The sequence below is a fragment of the Cygnus atratus genome, chromosome 1 (assembly GCF_013377495.2).
Source record: "Cygnus atratus isolate AKBS03 ecotype Queensland, Australia chromosome 1, CAtr_DNAZoo_HiC_assembly, whole genome shotgun sequence".
Lineage (NCBI taxonomy): Eukaryota > Metazoa > Chordata > Aves > Anseriformes > Anatidae > Cygnus > Cygnus atratus.
In genome coordinates this window covers 38,205,749-38,225,999 of record NC_066362.1, presented here as the reverse complement: position 1 = coordinate 38,225,999, position 20,251 = coordinate 38,205,749, and the positions used below count along the sequence as shown (strand labels likewise).

Genomic DNA, 20,251 nt, shown 5'->3' with positions numbered 1-20,251 from the left:
TATGGTTTGCCCTAAGACATTATGCTGTTCTGGGCTGAGCCATCTTTGCTTTCTAAGTATTTACCTCTTACAAACACCATGAGTGAAAGCTTGTAATTGCCTCAAGAGCTAGAAATGGCTGCAACTTTGGTTGGTCAGCATAATGTCTTTCCATTATGCAAACATCATGTTTTTCTGTTTGATATCATGCATAGGTGATGCAGCTCATTTGTTTCAGATTTAATGTTTGGTTCAGCTGAGGCAAGAGCCTGGATACAAAAACTCAATTCTTGCTCTAACGCTTCAGTTTAAAAGCTCCCTGTAAGGTTTCACAAACTATCCTTGGCCTTCACAAAGCAATCAAGCCCAGCAAATGACTTCTGCAAATTGCCTACGCTGGAAAATGTGCAAGCCGATCTAGACAGAGTTGAGCTCATAAGCAGCAGTGACTGAGGAAAGCACCACTGTTCTCTAAGGATTTTGCTAAAACCCTAAACATTGTATTAATTATTGATGGTGAGAATACATCTCAGATGTTGCTTGAACTACGTTTGTAACCAAGCTCTTCACTAAAACTCATCAGGTCAGCACTGAGGCAATGACAACTCCAGAGCTTTAGGGCATCAGAGCCAGGGCATTTGAGCTTTAGGTTTTCTTTGCCTCCTCTGCTGTTGCAGTGGGAACAGCAGTAGCCCTCAAGGCAGAGGATGAGGCTTTCAGCTCTGTGAAATGGCTCTGGGGTAGGTCACGTTGAAGTGGTGCTCATGTTATTTCCCTCCAGAACGTGAGCAGACAGGCCCTAAGGCCACAGGGCCTGCAATGCTGGCTCCAGCAGCCCTGAGGAACTGTCTCAGCTCCCCCACCATACAAGACTTGTTTTGACAAAAAGGACCTGGGGCAGACCTTGGTCTGGGGATTGTTCCCATTTTGGCTGTGCTGCAGATTTGGGAAGGAACGTGACGGGTTTGTCTTCCTGTCAGCAGCTTCGGTGTTAAATTAGCTGGTGAGCTACTAAGTGGTGATGCAAAAAGCACAGCAGCACAGGGAGCCTGGTCAAAAGCAGGTGTTTCTAGACACCAAGCAAAGCCCATCCCCTGCCCTACATTTCTGTCTAAGCTGCAATATAGCTTTACTTGTTTATGGGAAAAATCCTGTCAGCCAGGAGCTTTAAATATAATTTTGCAATCATGGTAAGTCTCCAAGAGGAGTGTCTTTTTCATACAATGTGATGAAAAATACAGCAACCAGGCTCCACAGGGACAGTGCCCTTCACTGCAATGTAGACACCCCCCAGTTCAGCGCTGCTCCGGGACAAATCATTTTCAAAACTTCCTTTTATGCCCACAGGTTAGGAGACGCTCGCAGCGGCAGAGAGCTCGATATTGGGCCTGATCTAAAGCCAGTCCCTCGTGCTCCGTGCCCGCACAACAGGCCCACCCCAGGGTGTTTCTGCGTGCCCAGCCGCCGTGAGGGCTCCAGGCCTGCAGAGCGCTGCCAGCGAGAGCACGTGCACGATGACAGACAGCTCGTCTACCGGCGGCGTTTGGCAGAGCTGAACGATTTCACAGAGGACGCTCCCATCTGTCACCGTATTCCGCAGCAGAACCTGATCTCGCTAACACTAAGGAAGCCCCAGCAGATTAACATTTAATGATGCCTTCACTTTCAGCCCTTGTAATTTTTCATCTTTCAGAAGGCAGACAGAGAAGAAGAAGAAAGTCATATATTACGCACAGCATGTGGGTCTTCTTGCAACCGCCTCCTTTAATATGCTTGACTTAGCCAGGTCAGGATTTTTTTCTTCTTTTTGCATTGAAAATAAGTTTCTCTACATATATTTTACTCCAGAAACAGAACCTGTCATAATCAGCTGCTTCTTGTGAACACAGACAGTTTTTGTTTTGATTTGTGTAACTATGATATCTAATTCAATTTAAATAAGTCAAACAAGGGGTATGATTCTTGGTAGCTCTCTGAACAGAAGCAAAGAAACTAAATACTCCTTCATCTCTAGGACTCATTCCAAATTGAGTGAGATCCTTTGGGTCAGCCTTTTGCTGTCTTGGAAAATACTCTTAACCACGTAACCTAATGCAAAAAGACGCACTGAAGGGAGAGTAAAGTGACCCAGAAACACAAATTTTTCAACCTTTTGGCAAAGCAGTTCTATTGATTTTTGTGTCTTCTGCTTGTGAAGTGTTCAGCTTGTGCCCTGTGCTGAGGAGCATGCGTGGCCAGGCCCAAAGGCCTGCTCTCCCCAGGGCCTTGGTCCTTCAGCCATGCGTGAGGAAAGACCAGCGAGCACCACATAGAGCACCAGCTGAAGGTAGTAAGACCCTCCACAAGCACAGAAGCCCACTGAAGAAACAATACTACGGTATGAATGTTCATGAAACATGCAGTTAGAGGTTGAGCCTCCGAGGATCTGGACTGGAATTTGTGGGAAAGAGTGAACTCGAACAAGGATTTACATGAGGAAGCATAGGGACAAAAGCAGCCTCCTGAAGGACGGAGAAATACAAAAGCAAGCAGATTTCAAGTTGCTGAAAAATCCTGGAAAATAAGGGCAAGGATTTTGAATTTGGCATATTTACTAAGAGACAAGGCAAAAGATTGATCCTCAAAGCAAGCAGATCACAAAGGAAAGTGATAACTGTGAAAGGGATAATTAGAGCTGCTTTGGACATGATTCTGCAGGGAGAAGAAAGCTGGGAATTCAGGAAACTAAAGGGTAAGATACAGAATGAATAATATTGTGAGTAAGTACTGAAACCACAGCCTACCCACCATGTGCTCTATATTAAAGAAAATACCTGAAACAGCAAAAGTCTGATTAAACAAGAGCTGCATAGTCATGGGAAAAGCAAGTCAATTCAGTAACTTTTTTTTTTTTTTAAAGTAATGCCCATGAACCTTCAGCATCCAGACAACCAGTGCTCACCAGCATCCTAACAGGAAGGAGAAGGTTACCACAGCAGACTGCTAGTATAACTGTCTATGCCTAAAAAAATTAGAGTTTCAAAAACTATTATAAATGCATGGAAAACAGACAAGGGTAAATGGGAAAGAGGGAAAGCCAGAACTGACTTTTTTGCACCCAAGACCCTCCAAAGTATGAGAAAGGGAACACTGAGGATTAAAATCACAAATTTGTAAGGCTGCAGCAGACTCCAAACCAACATAGAAAATAAGAAACACGACTTCAAGGCAAGGCACCATACACAGGCTCACGAAAACTGCAAAAGATGGAGGAAGAACAGTTCCCTTCACAAAAGACTAATTCCCAAGCTTCACTCACGGAAGACCTATTGCCAGTCAGAGCTTGTGTTTGACAGTTCACATCACAGCAGAGAAGTCTCACAAGAAGCCTCCTTTTTCTTGGTGTAATGGAAGGCCATGACTTTAATGCTGCTCCATGGCCCATCTCCATCCTACCCCTCTGCAGGCTGGATACCCCCGCAATGGTGAGAGACACACTGAGCTCAGGGGTATCATCCTTTAGAGTGACAGAAAAACTTTTAAAAAACTTTGGGGCTCAGACTCTTCAGCAAATTTTATAGCCCTTGCTAAAGCAGAGTTTGAAAGACTATATATTTTGAATAGTAAAAATGTGTGGTTTTAGTTAAGTGCAAAAATGGAAATAAAAGAGGAAAGCCTAAGATCAAACTTGACTCCCTGTAGCAAAATTCTGAGGTATTAGCATGCATTATTCTTTATACTGTGGCAGCAGTCACAGGCGTCCATCATCATTTTATGCTCACTCTGCCCCTATCCTCCCTCAAAAATGAGTGCATTGGCACAGCCCCCATCAGCAATATACCATAGTGAAGGGGAAAGTGCAGCGAAGACCTGGAGGTAGATCCCTCTACCTGTGGAACACTTTTACTGCCTACTATCCTTAATAGTAGGGTCTTGGCCAAAGTATAGGTGTCATAACTATGGAATATAATGGGTTAACCACCCCTAGGTCCAAAGGTATCTAAATGCCTCAGCAAGAATATTTGTGCTCTACCTTATCCTCATGAGAAATCAGGAAAAGATAGATTATGCTTAGTTACTGCCTCATTTTGTTAAAGAGAGATAATTGAAAAAACACATGCAAAAGTGATTGCCTAATCATCACATCAAATTAGTTAAAAAATAATCAATTCATCGTGATCAAATAGTCATTTACCAAAAAAAAAGCAACAACACACAGAGTGCATTCATAACAAGGTATACTCAGGAACATCACTTTTTCGGGGTGAACCTCATTGAGTCTGAATAAACAGCCTTTGTGCAAGGAACTTCACAAAGGGCCGAGGCTGTGCCCCGGAAGCCTTTAGATGATTTTTTTCAGTTAGAGCATCTTTCCTGCTGCTCCATCACCTTCCATTTGAGGAGATTTGTCGTCCCTTTGCTGTGCATCCTGAGGAATGTCTGACACCCAGATCCATGCTCCCCTTCCCAGCAACAGCCTGGCCCCTTCCATTCTCCCTCCGTCCTCAAGGTAAAGGCAGCAAGGGTCCACATGAGGAGCTCGCATGGCTCTACCCCTCTGAAAAGCAGGATTAGGCCTATTGACAAGGAAAGTCCTCAGTCAGCCCTATCCCCTAATAACATTTTCTTAATCAAGGTTTTCACTGAGGACATGTGTCAGCCAAACATGTAATGAATTATTTGTACGTAATTTAATCTGAAGAGCTCTGTTCCAAACTTGTCTAAGGCTCTGTCCATAGAACAAAGCATTCAGGACACGACTTATTTTAGGCATCAGCAATATGCTTCAGGCAGAAATCTCGATTTGTAAATATTGCATTCTGCTCCAGCAGATTTCCTTTCTGATAGACCATGACCACTTCATAACTCTAGGACAGAACCATGAAGATTAATAAAAAGCAGAAAGAGGATTTTAATCAACACAGCCAGCTGGTCTGTGGTTTAGATTATGTTGTGGAAGGGAAAGTGTAACATTAAGATTGAATGAAAAATGCAAAACACTGATTACCCTGCAGAGTATCTCTGCAAGCTAAATTAACATTAAACTTAAATTTGCAAATCCTGTGTTTATATTACTGTATGTAGGCAATTGCAATATATTTAACATCAACTAGAAATTAAAACATCCGCCTTGAAAATAATGAGTTTTGTTTTAAATCCTATTCATAAAAGTCAGTTTCCCTTCCACCCCTTACTAAGAAGATGACCTAGTTTAAATCCCATCCTTTAGAAGTATTGCCACAAGTTCCCTTTTTGGAAGGAGTAAAGCGGCTCGCGGGATGGCTGGAAAGCAGATAGTGAGGGAGGAGGAGAGGGAGCTGCGATGAAGAGCAGGAAGATGAAGGCTTTCCCAGCGTAGGGGCATGCAGCCAAGGGACGGGAGCTGTGGCCTGCAGGGCACCAGCCCCAAGTGACCAGGAGAAGCCCGGTGAAGACGGCTCCTCAGAGAGGAGATGACCAGGGAAGCCAGCTGGGGCTCCTCGCCTGCAGATGTGGGCTGCTGCCAGCTGTGGAGGGGTGGCGGGAGAAGGCCGGGGGGAAACATGCTCGCTGGGCCCGAGCCAAGGAGTAACAAAAGGCGAATGTACGCGCCATCGCCACGTCGCCCCGCCGCGCCGACCGCCCGGCCTGCGCCAGCGCCATAGCAACCGGGGTTAAAATTGGGTCAGGATTGCCAGTGTGAAAACGAGTATTTTGAACGTGGGGCTTGTACATGTGCTGAAAATGTTCGCTTGAGTGCGATTTTGACAGAAAACATGCTATTTGGGGAGCTGCAGCAGGCAGAGGATGCTGTATTTATGAGGAAGGCAGGCTGCCTGAAGTGCTGTGAGGGCGGTAATTTTTTCTCTTTCTTTAACCTACACAAGACATGCTGGGGCTGACCAAAGTGCCTGAACACGTCTTAACCTTACTGCCACTCTGTCTGTGCCCAAGCAAGCCCCGTGCCCAGCGCTGCTCCAGGAACAGCTCAGGCCAGGCTATGCAGCTGCCCAGGACCACTGCCCTGAGCAGGAGGGGCTGCAGGCCCGAGGACAAAATGGAGATAACCTAGGACTGGGACATGCTTGTGCCTTGGCCTTTCCTTAGAAAGCACTCTCCTTTCAGCCAAACGATTTTGAGAGTGTGGGACATAGCCAGCAGCTGTCATGGCAGGTATTACTCGGTGGCTTGCAAATGTTAATTAGAATTATTCGTTCCATAGTGAGCAAACTCGCCCCTATCAGATCAGGAAAAAAAAAATACCATGCATGCGCAAGGCAGGGGGATGTTGAAACATAACAGCAAAAACTGTTTCTTCCAATCACCACTGTCCAAAACATATATATACATATGTTCACACTTTTGCAGAAGAAACGTCTCTGTAGGAGACACTTATGTGCAAGCTGAACAAGAATTTTGAGTTAATGTACCAAGACCAAAGCGTTCAAACTGAAAAGCTAAAGTTAGACATAACACAGCCCTCTCCAGGGCACCATGAAGGTGGGAGGAAGCAAACATTATGTAGCTGAAAGATCCATGGAAGACAGCAGAATGGCTGGGACTTTTGCAGTGGTACGCTGTCAGCACACAGGACACAAATCTGTAAGAAATTTAGTTTCTTTGTAGCACAGTTTAGCTCAGACATTAAGTGAAATGAACTCATTTTTATGGTACTCTAACACAGTTCAATGGAGAGAGCAAGAGTAAATGTGATATAAAGCCATTTTTAATTTTAGGTTGGATTGCCTCAGGTTCCATCGATGCAACGGATTTGTAAGCTAAGAAGTGAATGATTCCTGAGTGAGCAACTTCTTACTCTGTGGGTAGAATTTAACCTGCTAACAGTTCTTAATGCAAATATTTTTCTGATTCTAGAAAGCAAGTTATGATCCTAGAAAAATATAGATAGGGAGGACTTCATGAAAAACTCATCTCCAGATCTCCCTTCAGACCTATGCTGTGCAGGCCTCCAAACTCAGCTTGTAGATTGCTAGCTTCTCACAATAGGCTCACATCATCTGACCAGGGCAACAGGAGTGCTCCTCTCCGCTTACCAGGCCTCTCTCAAATGAAAGAGAGAGTTGTTTTATGGGAACTGAGCTGCAGGCAGAAAGCAAAATGCTCCTTCACTCACAGCTGCACACAGCTTCAGCTTTGGTTGTGCTTGTACACAACACGGACTTATCCGCCTTCCCAGCTGTGGACTTACACCCTGGAGTCACTCACTCTTGCTCTTCTGCCTTGTACTTGGTTTCCACAGGGTGACCATACAGATTTTTCCCTTTAGAGCCTCTTCTCTTAGTGCGCTGGGCTTTCAATAGATTTCAGGTGTTTGCTCAGCTCTTGCTTAAAGTGCCACTGCCACTGCTAGATAAACTGACCAAAAGCCAGGCTATGTGGTTTGTGTTAAAATCAAGTAAAAATGTGAATTGTTACATCATGTTCTTGGCATGAACAGCATGGTTTGAAATCCAGCTCAGATGGTACCAGATCACCCTATTTTAGGTCCAACTTTGCCTCCTGCATTTACAGCTGTGTGTGTCACCCAGACAGGAAGTTTGCTTTGCCTCAGCTCCCTTTCAAGTTAGGGGAAAACATTCTGGTGATGTCTGGGGTCTCTACAACTCAGCCACACATTGTGCTAAAAGAGGTAAGGGAAGGGGGGTTTCTTGTTCCAGGGAGAACATACATAAAACTTTAATAACTTGTTATTCACAAAATCTGCTTCAAATTGCATTGTAATTACTACTATTAACGTTTGTTGCAACTTTATCACTGAGAAAACAGAAATGGCAGAAAAACAGCTGAGATTCCCCAGGGTCAGGGAAGTGAGGACTCAGCAGATACAGGAGTGAGAGTCATTCCTAGGTCTTCCATATTTACCTACCAAAGTGGACTTAATCTGGACATGAACATCTGTGTTTTGGGGGGGGCTGGCACTCCTTGGGCTTGCCAAATCTGCTGTACACACATTGTGCAGCCAGCCAGAGCTTGCCTGGGCAGCTCAAAGTATTCTGAAAACGTTATCAAAAGGGGAAGGAGAATTAAAACAGTTTCTGGGATTTCCCAGGTGACCAACGGCCTGGGTGACTCTCACACCAAGGAGCCATAATGTGAGTATAGGCCAAATCACACACATTGGGTGTCTCCTCTGGCGCTTTGAGCCCAGAGTACGTACTAAACTGTACATGCACAGAGGTCATCGGCAGCTGCTGGTCATACAGAAATCCCCAGCAAATAACAAAACTTTTCTAACTAGACTAAACTTCTCAATGGAAAAAATAGGACATATTCAGGGGTGCTCAAGGTTCTGTTACACTATTATTTCCTCCTGCCCCCCTCCAATCCATAAACTTATTCAGAGGTAACCCCACTATGATATAATTAATGTCACAAAGGGACAGAAGCCATCTGATCCCCATTCAAAATGATCAAAACACTACTGTTAATATGTCATGCCATTTAAAAGTCTGTCAGCTCATTGTCACTCACAGATTTTCTCAGGAGCCTGAATACTATTAATCACAGTTTTTCAATGCCAAGTATTTCATTTCTGCCAGTTCCTCCCTAGCTCTTGCCAAGGTGGATTTTTGTTACCTCGGATGTGTTGGAACATAGCCTTTGTGCAACAACTTGTCATCTGAAATCTGAATAAAATCTTCAAGACTACCTTACCAAAAACATGTGACAGGAATAAAGAAGGAGTTGAAAATTTTTGAACTGGCAAAGTAATTTGTAATAAAATCACTGCTCGTTTTCTCACAAAGAAAATATTTGCTGCCCCACATGCATCTCACCCCAGACTGTAATCGCAGGAAGTGTTTTGATGGCAGGAAACTTACATGGGAGCTTATATTCTCCTTCTTCAGTGCTCTGTGCCACTGAGAAGAGTATTTCAACCCAAAACGGTGTGATGAAGAACAAGTGGGTCTAGAAATGTACTATTTTTGTTCAAAATGCACATGCATGATCATCTGGGACCTAGCAACACTTCTTAGGAATTACTCTCAAGTACGGACTATAAAAAACTAAAGGCACAAATTTATGATGCTTTTGGATGTGGAGTTAAAAGTACAGTTAGTCTCTGGGATCTTGCAGAACATGTCATCTACATTATAAATACTTCCCAGTCAAAAAAAAAAAAAAAAAAGGAAACCCTTTAAGGTTTAAGGTCAATGCAGTGAGTCATATAAGAAAAAAAAAAAAAAAAGCCACAGCCCAAAGCCAAGGACATTGCAGTTAACCTCAACAGAAATACATAAGTCTAAAAAAAATCAGTAAGAAGGTTAAAGGAAATCAGTTAAAGGAAATCCAGAAACAGTGACAAAAGAAATGCCAAATGAAGCCACAGAAACAAATTAAACTCTACCATTTCGTTGTCAGGCAAGAAATACACAATTAAGGCACATGGGTGTATACAAAGACTGCGGTCAGTTCATATTTAGAGATTAATTTTCCTTCCTAATGCTTTCCTTCCACTGCTAAGTAAAGAATTTCATTCAGAGTAAGGTTGTTCACATGTTAACTTTTACGTTATAAATCTTTGAAAGCCTACAGTCTCTCCATTTACTTTCTCTTCTCTACACAAAATGAATGATTGTTCTAGAAATGCCTCACGATGCTATTTATACTGCACTTGGTTATTACATCTGTGCTCCTTTTGTCTGAGTAACTAATTTGAAATTTCATTCAAATAGCTTTGCCTTAAAAATATATTTCCTAAATATAAACAGAAAGATTTCTCCCGTGCAAGTGTGTATCCACACTCATCTTAGAAAGCTGTGCAGGCAAGACATTCTTCTTCTCAAATATTTCTCTTCTTTCATCACACTAGCACAAATCACAACCACCAAGAAAAGAAAGAACCTGAAATTAGGAGTAAATATTTCTTTCCTTCTGTACAGTTTAAAAAAAATAAAAATAGCTGAAACATGTCTCATGCAAACAGCAGCAGCATCATTAAGTTGCACAATTGTAATAGTAATGATGGTACTACTTTCTGAAATGGAAATACAAACACTGGAACTGAACTGCAGTTCCCCAATTTACAGCACTTATTTTAGAGGGCACTTGCACAGTGCTTCACTTCCCTCTGGAAGTTTTGTTTGGTCTTGGTTTTGTTTGGAAAAAAAAGTGGATTTATATACAAAGGGCAGCAGATACTAAGAGAAAGTAAAGGTCTGCAGGTCTCCTGACTGCAAATAATATTTTGTTATCTTACCGTCTTCTGAAGACTAGAGTATATCCCAGCTCAGCAGAGCTCCTACCCCCTTCTTTTTTTCTTTTTTTTCCTGTCTGTTGTATGTACAATATCATGCCACTTCACTAAGATCAATGAGATTACTTGTTTACACAGCATGTACTCGATTGTCTCATGTCCTTTTAGAAACAGTTCCTGGAAATGCAGAGCTATGGTTGTGGCTGAACAACATTTTATTTTTCTCCTTTTTTTTTTTTTAATTTAAAAGCAAAACAAACAAGAAAGTGCCATACTTCTTGATAAAAGCTTTACAAAATACAGGGCCATACACAAGTCTCTTTTTCATATCAAGAGCTTCATTGTTTTTTTTTTCCCCAAGAACAGAACAATTGGCAACATTTTAGTTACACTGCCGATAAAAATAGAAGTAGTAATCAGTAAAAAACATTCCAGCAAAATAAGGATCTGTTGAGCAGCTTGCAAAACCCTGCAGAAGAAAAAATAAAGGAGATTCATATAAGATCTTCTGTCAGCTCCAATGATACTTGTCTTTTGCTGTGTTCCCATCCGAAAAGGGCTTACCGGTGCAGCTACACGGAAGTAGTATGCGCTGTCATACAAACTAGTTACAGGCAGAGTCCAAATATGCTGACGTCCCTAGATGATAAATGAGAGAGAGAGATTAGATAACCTTATTTCACATTCAGCCGGAGAGAGGGATAGGCTGTGGAAACATTTCATTGATAAATGCAGTGCAAAGTAATTACGATAACAAGACTTGAAAGCTACAGTCGGAGCATTTAAAGACAAAGTGCTGACTTTAAACCTTGCAATTGGGGGTTTGCTCTGATCAGCTCTGTGGAGGAACTGACAGACATCTGGCTCCCAGCAGCTCGCAGCTGGCTCTGAATAACTCTCTAACTCTAGTTTTCCAAGCAAACTCCACTGCAAGTAGAGATTGTCCCTGATGTGCCAGGTGGCCCAAAAGCCTTGATGTGTAACAGCAGCAAATTGCAATGCTGCTGTGTTTGAAACAGTGACATTAGCAGTCCTCAGTAGGCAGTGAAAGTTCCTCTGTATATTCTGAAGATACCAGCAGCATTTTTGCTCAGTATTTCAAAAACAGCTGCAAGAAAGATTTCATTGTACTTTTGACTGCAGTGACCTGTCATGTACAAATGAAATAATATGTTTTGTATCTGAAATTTTTATGCTACATTAAATGAAATTCAGTCCTCACCTCTTGTTGACCTAATGATCCATTTTGGTCTGCCCACGATAACTTTTATTTCATCAGTTTCTAGTGCCTCCTTCATCTTTCCTTCCTCCCTCCACTTTCTGACACATTCTCTCTGTTGGAGATGGTATGTTCACATGATAAGACTTATATGAGAATTGCTCAGAGTCTAAATGATTGCCATCCTGCCCTTTGGTAAGGAATAAGCCTTCCAGTCCTTAGGAAAATCTTCTTGAAAAGAATTATCCAACCAGGCAGCATTTCTATTCCAAGTCATGTCAAACTTGAATGCTGACTGCTGCTGGAGGCTAGTGAGCTTTAGTCTTTTGATGTAGATTTCAGGTTGACACAGGAAATCTCTTTGACAACTTTTGGCAGTAAGCTTGAAGAATATTTCTGCATGGGAAAACTCTCTAGGTCTGACGTAATATTAAGGACTGTTAGAATTACGGCAGACAGGTCAAAACTTGGACAACTTATTTACTTCAGTCTGACAGCTTTGCAGCAGCTGCAGAGAAGCCTGTAACTTTTTGCAAAGACATTTGAAGAGTTTATCAGAAAGTCAACTTAAGGACAAAGGTACCCCAACCGCTCTAATTTGTCAAAGCAGCAAAAAAGTAATTTAAAAGAATTAAGAACTTATCATGTGTGGTACCATAGATCAGAAATCTAAAGAAGACAGTGAAATGACTTCATCTTCACAGAGGTTTCTCCTACAATGTGTAGGAGAAATGCTACTGTCCTTGCTTCTGCCTTTCCCACTGTTTTAGCCAGAATAAACATTTCCAAGCAATGTAGATAAATCCGAGGACCTGGTCACATGAAAGTGTCTTATATTTCCAGAGAATTGGAAGGGAGTTTAAGGTCTTCAACAATTTACTGGGAAGAGTTTGCAAGCTCAGCTTGCCTGGGAAAAGCTAACATGTTTTCACAGCTATTATTCCCATCTAGACAATCAAGAGAATGAAATGAAAATATCTCTTGCTTTTACACTGAATAACTTTCCCTAGAGAGATTTATTGGTAAACTCCTGTTTGCACAGAAATAAAGGGGAATACTGCTATTGTTTTCAGGGAATTCAAGGCCTAAAAATTAGAATTTACTACCCATAAGACAATAATGGAAAAGTACAGTAGATGACAGATTGGAGAAATCCTAAGGCCCTGGGTGAAAAATACTCCTATTTCTTAACTATCTCTGGAGTTATAATGTGTTATAGTGGTGAGTTAGGCTGGCATAGGCTCAAAACTGTCATTGTAGAGAGTCACTAGACAGATTTTTATAAATTTCAGCAGAAAATTGACTCCTTCAGAAAGACTGCATCCTAGTTATCTCATTATGGCCATGTCAAAACTAGCCAAGACTGGCAGACTCAAGGCACCATTTCGATTTCTACTGCTTTAACCAAGATCAGAATTTTGCAGCCATTAATTTTATGAGTCAGGTTCTCATGGTGGACAGCTTCCTTTCTCCAAGTGACCCTAAATGAATTATTGTTAAAGCAAATTTGACTAGTTGACATCAGCTACCCTCCTTTCCAGACTTTGGACTTTAAGATCTTCATAGTGTTTCTATCATCTCATTCATTCCTTACAATCAGTGGTGTGTAGGACTATCCAGTACAACTAGATATTATGACAAGTCTTTTCCACCTTCCACATCTCCCTCTTCTCCAGAACGCATCCACACAATGTTGCTTGAATCAAGGGATCATGACATTTTTAGCTAGGAGATCCTGAAGCGTTTATGAAAAACAAACAAATCTAATAGAAGGGACATTCTGGAGGGCAAGGAGAGAGGTGAAAGCTAACCCCAAATTATTTCAGCACTGTATGGCCTCAACAGCCAAACCTGTCAGAAAACTGAACACTTTTTCCTACATGCCATTTTCAAACAGCACAGTACCTTTCATGTAAGAGATGAAAAAACAGCCATGTGGTGGGCAGTATATAAAAATGATCCCCCCAAGCCAGAGTATTGCTGAAAATATATTACCTGTGTGGTTTCTAAGAAATCTTTCCCATTGCTTTGTCTTGAAGAATAATAGAAGCAATAATTTCCAAATGTAACTTTGCAGAGAAATACAATCAATGGTTCTGTGGTGCTTCAAGAAAAAAGAAAAACAAGGATCTATCCCATTGCTCTTAAATAGAAGAACCATACATATAATACAATATAAACACAAAGAAAAATTCCAAAGACTTGAACTGTGGAGAAAGAAAGCAGAGGAACTTACTTCATTGGTTAATATGAAGAAACCTGAGACACCAACCTCTAAACTTGTCCCATTCCCTCCCCCCGAAAGAAGGAGGAAGCTTTTGTATTTGGAAACCTGGGTGGTCTTTGCAGCTGTTAAGATAAATCTAGAAAAGTACAGTAAACTTCCTCAAACTTTAAGCATGGTCATACCAGAAACTATCGTATTTGGCTTTTTTGTACAAATTAATGGTCATGACATGCTTGAATTGCATGGCTTACATCATACATAGGCATATCGCGCCTATGCCAGAGAGTACTTGGGCATCTAAACACAACAGCAGACAATCTTATGAAAGATGAACCCACAATAAGCCTTCAGACAGGTACCTATATAAATAGCTCCCATTTGTCACTGTACACATGCAAATATGTCATTAAAAAGAAGTAGAAAAATCCCTTTGTCTGGGAATACAGTGATAAATAGAATTTCATTCAGAATTCTTCAATAGCAAAGACCCTGTGGCCATACCTTCTCCAAACTATCCCTAGAGAGCGTCAAGCATTTCCTACCTTCCCAGATGGCTTTTCTGAGAAGAGTATAATATAGATTGAAAATGTCCCTCCCCCCAAACCACAAACCAATATTCAGCATAAATTCAGCAAATGCTTCAGTGAAACTCTGAGTATGATGTATTAATCCCTACATGGGTGGGTTGCGTGATTAGTTTATAATGGCATACACTCAAAAGGCAAATTTTCAGTTGTTGTAGAAAACAACCAGGCACTTCAGGAGTACTTTATATTTCCTCTTATCCAAACAAGCAGGATGTTTACAAGGGTAATAGCCAAAATCAAAAGACTGGACCTAAAGACCATACATAACTTCACAGATCACTGTATTGAAGAGACAGGATTCATGAAGTGTCATCAAGCACAGTCCTTGGTGGCTATTCTGGTTATCACTGCCTTTTATCAGAGATGAACCCCAAAAGAAATCAGCAAATAATTACTATCAAAAAAATGAGCCACTATCTTGGAAAATGTATATTATATTTAATTGTACTTACTTGATTTCCAGTGAGATTTCTACATCCACGGGTGTGTACTTGCTGACAGGAATAAGATAGCTGTAATTTCCAGACCTGAAAAAGATGATATTAATGCACATAGGATTTAAAGATAGGTAGTTTATTTGTGAAAACATGGAAATTGCATTTAAATTTAAAAAGAAAAAAATATTTAGAGATAGGAAAAATGCATGCACATGAGAGGAAACAACTGTGGGAAGAGACAGCCAGTTAGCCATGCCACATTAATGGTATTCTGTTCCAGTATAATAAAGCATAATAAAACTATTTACCTACCTGCACTGTGGGTTTTTACAATAGCGACTGTCAATGCGTTGCTGTGTTTCCAAAATCTGTATGGAACTGATTGTTGTATCAATCCCTAAAAATATAAAGAATAATGTTTTCTTCTTGTTTATTTCAGAAATCTTAAATAAGAGTATAATAAAATTGCAGGTAGTACAGTGGCAGCTACTCCCTTGCCTGCCACTACAGGAGTTGCTACAGGTTTAAATCGGCTCTCAGTAAAAAGCCTTTGGTTGATTGCCTTCATTCTGCAATTACAGGGGAGATAAAATGCTTGTTGGATTCATGAAGACAAATATGTGGACACCTAATACTGTAATATTTTCTTTTGAGCAGACATCGAAGGCTGTTTTGATGGCAGTCCAAGTAGCATACAAACATGGCAATGTTCATTTTAATGTACTAGAAGCCACACTCATGCAAGTAACTATTAATCTCAAAATCAGTATCTTTGCTGAGAGAAATAATCTGGAATGGAATGAAACTTGTTACTTATTTTGTGTGCAGAAAAAACACCGAAGTCTAATGAATATTACAGTTTTTTCATAAAAGTCTGCCATTGACTTCTAAGAACTTCTCAGAGTTCTGTAATATTCTACGTATAAGAATAACATGAAATATGAATCAAAATGGGCTCATCTAACCAAAATATGTATGCACTTTGATCCTAAGTAAACTGTAGCAATAGGAAGGACTACAAACAGTGCTAACAGGCTACTACTGTATTGATAGCTTCCTAAAGCTTACATCCTGAACCTGGAAGAACTTTTCTTCCTGTGATACTTTGGGCCAGCATCTCTGTGCCATGCAGGTATTCTCTAAGGTGCCTGGTTATGGTGAGCAGAAGAGTATAGCCACAACGACATGGCTCTTCCCTGAGGCAGATGAGCTCTGTGGAGAGCTAGGTGGCAAGAACCAGTGTGCTAGCAGAGCTGCACAGCTTCTGCTTTCACAGCTGGCCTAGGAGTCACTGCAGGGCAGCACATCCTGCAAAGCTTATTTCCCCTGGATACACCTATAGCATCTGATCAGTGTAGGCGCATAATTAGGCAACATCTCAGAACCCTATGCTGGCCCTCTTCAGTCTGAATTGTGAAGGTCCAAAACCAGAAGGGGGTGAACTGGTTTAACCCCCTGAGTGGGCCTAGGCTTTATCCAAACTCCAGCTTTTCCCTCAAGTATCCAAGTGCTGGTACTTCAAATCTGGCAATGTGGTGAAGGAAGCACATGGAGGACATGGTTCAGCAGGCCTAAGCCTGCTCTCCACATTGGACTGGGAACGCTGTTTTTGCGGTTCTATTCCTCTGTTCTGCAAAAACAGTTCCCTATTCTGCAGAGGAACTTGATTATTGGCTAACCTGAGCTCTGATTATAAAACACCTGTGTGATAATATATACTCAACTTTCACCATGCATATCTCCACACGTACGCTTAATTGACTGATGGAAATTGAGCATGCTCGTCTCAAAGAACTAGCACAGAAGAACATTTCCCTGTGACACAGCATCTAATTAAAACATGTATCATAGTAATGCTGCAGAGGCCCCCTCTGAGGTGTATATCCACTGTAAAATAATCAGAAGAGGAATGATTGTTCCAAGATCATCCCACTGGGGGCATACCCAGGCAACAAGCAGAACCTGTGTTCTGTTCCTCACATGGCCCTAGGTAACAACTCGCTTTAAGTGCATGTCAGTTTATAGATGTTTTACCATGTAAGTATTGCCTAATCTTTAATCAAACCTTTTTAAACAAACAAAAAAGATCAGGGCATCCACAAAAATATTAAAGATTAGGTATAGTTCTGCTCATACAGAATGAATGCCAGAACATGCCCTGAGAAGATGTGTAATCAGCAGCAACACATCTTCAAAAGAAAAAAAAGAAAAAGTTTTTTCAGTTCATAATGGCAATGCACAGTCAACAAAAGGGGAGCCTGAAGTCAAGCCACATCTCAAAGAACCTCCTTTCACCTCCACTAACACAGGTAGTATCGGGATCCTGAGGCAGAGATGGCCCCCTTTAGCAGTTGATGTTGACCTAGTATCCACTAGGTCAACTAGGCCAAACCCCAAACGTTTCCTTTACACTCTTATCATGCATCTCTTGCACACAAATGCCATGCTCATATGCTTAAGCATTTTACTGTATAAGAGCAGTATTGAGCACCTTACATGGTTTTAGCTCATGAAGAAAAATGACACTTGTTGTTTTATTGCATTTGAAGCCATGTTTAAGAACTCATGAGAGAGGGCAGCCAGAATGTCTATAAAAATCTGATGAAAATATAAGAATAAATTGGAATGACAAGAAAATTACAGTGAACCTCAGGTATTTAGTAGAGTCCTAAACTCTAATTTCCTATAATGACCAGTTATAATTTAAACTTCTCTAAATTCCAGTAACAGAATTCCAAGTCTAAAGGCAGCCTTTCAAAGTTATACAATTACACATTTCAACAGTTAAAAAAATAATATGGACTTACAGTCATTTCCAAGATCAGGTCTTCCATCAGCTATTCTGTCTGGCTTTCTTTCAGGTAACATGTTACTTTTGTTTCCTGTGAAAGAAGGTATATACAAAAGTACCCAAGTTAGCCTTGCACAGTTGTAACAGCAAAATATGAATACAATTCCATAAGATACGTTGTTAATTATCTCTTGGATAAAGGTATGCAAAATCAACAAGAGAAACCTTCAAAATGCAAACCACCTCTACTCAAAAGACAACTACAGACAAATGACATCTGTAGATAACAAGAAACAAGATTCTGAAATTCTACAGGATATCTAAAACAATTCAAAAAATAGCCTGTTGGAAACGATTTCCTCCCACACACAGAATATCACCTATTGTTATAAAGGCAGGGTGAAGGTCAACATCTAGCCAGGCGCTTCAGCACAACTCTGATCATAAAGCCACTCTTTCTTATTAGTGAGAAAATGAGTAAGTAGGCATCTGCCATGCAAACACAGGCCAGAGGAACAGCTTAGCTTTTTGAATTTGAGATGTAAGACACTGAGAACTGACCCCAGACATGGTGCTTCAGGCACAGAGGGATGAGTCACCAAACTAAAGAAACTAATGCAGAACTCTAACAACATAATCACCACATTCGCTATGTCACCTCTGCAATTTCTAACACTGAACTAGGCTGTCAAATATAAGTTGATGGATTTTTTACTCTTAATTTTCTCAGCACTTGCCTAGAAAAGTGAACGTTAAAGTATCTTTTGAATAATCATCACGTAGTACAAGCTGGGGAAAGCAAATTGCCCTTCAAGCCCACAGGAGATGGTTTAAGGCTGGTCCTGTGCTTTTACGTTAATTGCCAGCCAAGAACCTGTCTAGAGGAATGTTACCAGTAAACTGGCACCAAGAAATGTTTATTTTGCCTAAACTAACTTGCTTCATCAAATACCATTTTATTTGGGGAAAAAATGGGATTGTGTATTTACAGAATACTGAAGTACTCCATTCCCGTGTTTTCCAAAGCAAACATTCTGATTTCAGAATGACTGTTTAGAACAGAAGTCACTACTTCATTATATTAAAATTTACTTTACAAAAGTAAGGATCAAAATGCATCATTCCACTGATACTGAAATAAGACAGCTAGACTGACATTACTGTTTGTTTATTTATCTATTCCAGATTTTGGCTTTACTTTTATTTCGGTATTGGGAAATAAGAAAACCCAGACTTTTCTCATGCTAGTAGGTAACTTAGAGCATGGAATGACATTAATTAACAACTGGAATCTGAGGACCCAGAAGTGAAGTAACACAAAATTCAAAAAAAATAATAAATAAATTGAGATTTCCATCAATTTTGAGTTTTGTTATGAATTAGTGATACTGCTGCTAGTTACTCCTTGCATCCATTTTACTTGCTCATAATACAGACCTGCCGGTTCTACCAACTTAGATAGTAACTGTTGCATTTAGCAGCCAATTATTTTCCCATTTCTTTACACTGTGATCTGCAGTCACACACCTAGAAAAATGGCTTCTGAACACATGGCAATCAGTTATACATCCACAGTAGATCTTGAGACAGATCTCAGAAAGGTTTATTCACTCCCTTGTTCTTCCTTTTAATTTACACAGTAGTTGCCACATCTTCCGTTCCCTCTCTTCCTTTTTTTTTCTTTTAATAGTCTGGCTGTGATAGCAGTGCACTGACTGTTCCCTGACATTTTGCATTTTCATTAACAGAGAACCATTCTGTAGGAAAACCTATATCCACTGGTAAAGGCATAAGATTTTTCACTAAAAGAATTATGTTCTCCGTGTAGATAAAATACCTCAGCTATGCAAGTGTTGGCAGGCATACTTATTATATACTCTGATTTACTAAACATTTAATATTATGATTCTTGGTCTAGCAGATGATGGAAGAACAGTGTTAAGTGGGTATCAGAAATTTGTATAAAAATTAGGACAAAGACAGATTTACTTCACTAAGATTTCATCTGTTTAAACTGAATCAGTAACCACTATAGAAATTTATTTTTCCTTGTTTCTGTACTGTTCACAGTATTGCTATTTCACTGTCCCATAAGCTGATGCAATCCAAATAACACCTAGAAAACTGGTCCCTGGAAGCAATTTTTTAGAGTTCTAGTTGCCAATCCAGAACATCAGGAACTAACAAAAAAGCAATGTAGTAGCCTTCAGCTCTGTCACCTACAGTAACTCCAAGGCCTCTCTCAAAGGCCCTTGTGGATCTCAAAGACCCACTTTTATTTATTCAGTAACAAATACGAAAGTACAGGCACAACTAGAATGAAATGATAACAACCAAACTCTTCGGATAAGATTCAGATTAACTTATCCAATAAATCCGATATCCTTTTTTTTTTTCTCAAGTGCTATCTGGTTTTAACTCAGGTGAGTTGGAATATTCTATAAGCAATATGGAAAAAAAAAACTGCTGATGATTTCTTGTAATAGCACCTTGCTAGGAATCCGCAACTACCTTCTGAAGGTGATAAATGTAAATACATGAAGTTGACTGAAATCCACCAGGAGTCCTCACCAGGCTTTTATTGTGAGAAGAGAGACACCAAGAAGGAACAACACTCCAAGAGAAAGTAGGAACAGCCTCTGGTCACCAGGGACACTTAGCAGAAATGGGCGAGCAATGAGCATTAATGAGATGGAAGCAGAGAGAGGGAAAGGCCCAGATGCTGAAGGGTATTCACACTCTTCATTTCCACTGAAGTCAATAGTAGTTAGAAACTCTAAATCCTTCAGAAATTCCAGTTCTTATGACAAATAGAGCATGAAGAAAAACAGCTA

At 40.6% G+C, this 20,251-nt stretch overlaps 1 protein-coding gene across 1 annotated transcript in view; it reads right to left on the bottom strand.

The window, feature by feature from the left end:
• Positions 1-10,538: 10,538 nt before the first annotated feature.
• MYRFL (myelin regulatory factor like) overlaps positions 10,539-20,251 on the bottom strand; it is a 44,568-nt gene continuing 34,855 nt past the window's right edge. Inside the window, exons 20-26 of the mRNA XM_035544155.1 lie at positions 17,771-17,797; positions 17,434-17,463; positions 14,939-15,023; positions 14,642-14,716; positions 13,371-13,479; positions 10,721-10,795; positions 10,539-10,625 (exon numbers count right to left, since the gene is read on the bottom strand). Of these exons, the coding sequence (XP_035400048.1) occupies positions 10,539-10,625; positions 10,721-10,795; positions 13,371-13,479; positions 14,642-14,716; positions 14,939-15,023; positions 17,434-17,463; positions 17,771-17,797 (488 nt within the window). The remainder of the gene's footprint in view (positions 10,626-10,720; positions 10,796-13,370; positions 13,480-14,641; positions 14,717-14,938; positions 15,024-17,433; positions 17,464-17,770; positions 17,798-20,251) is intronic.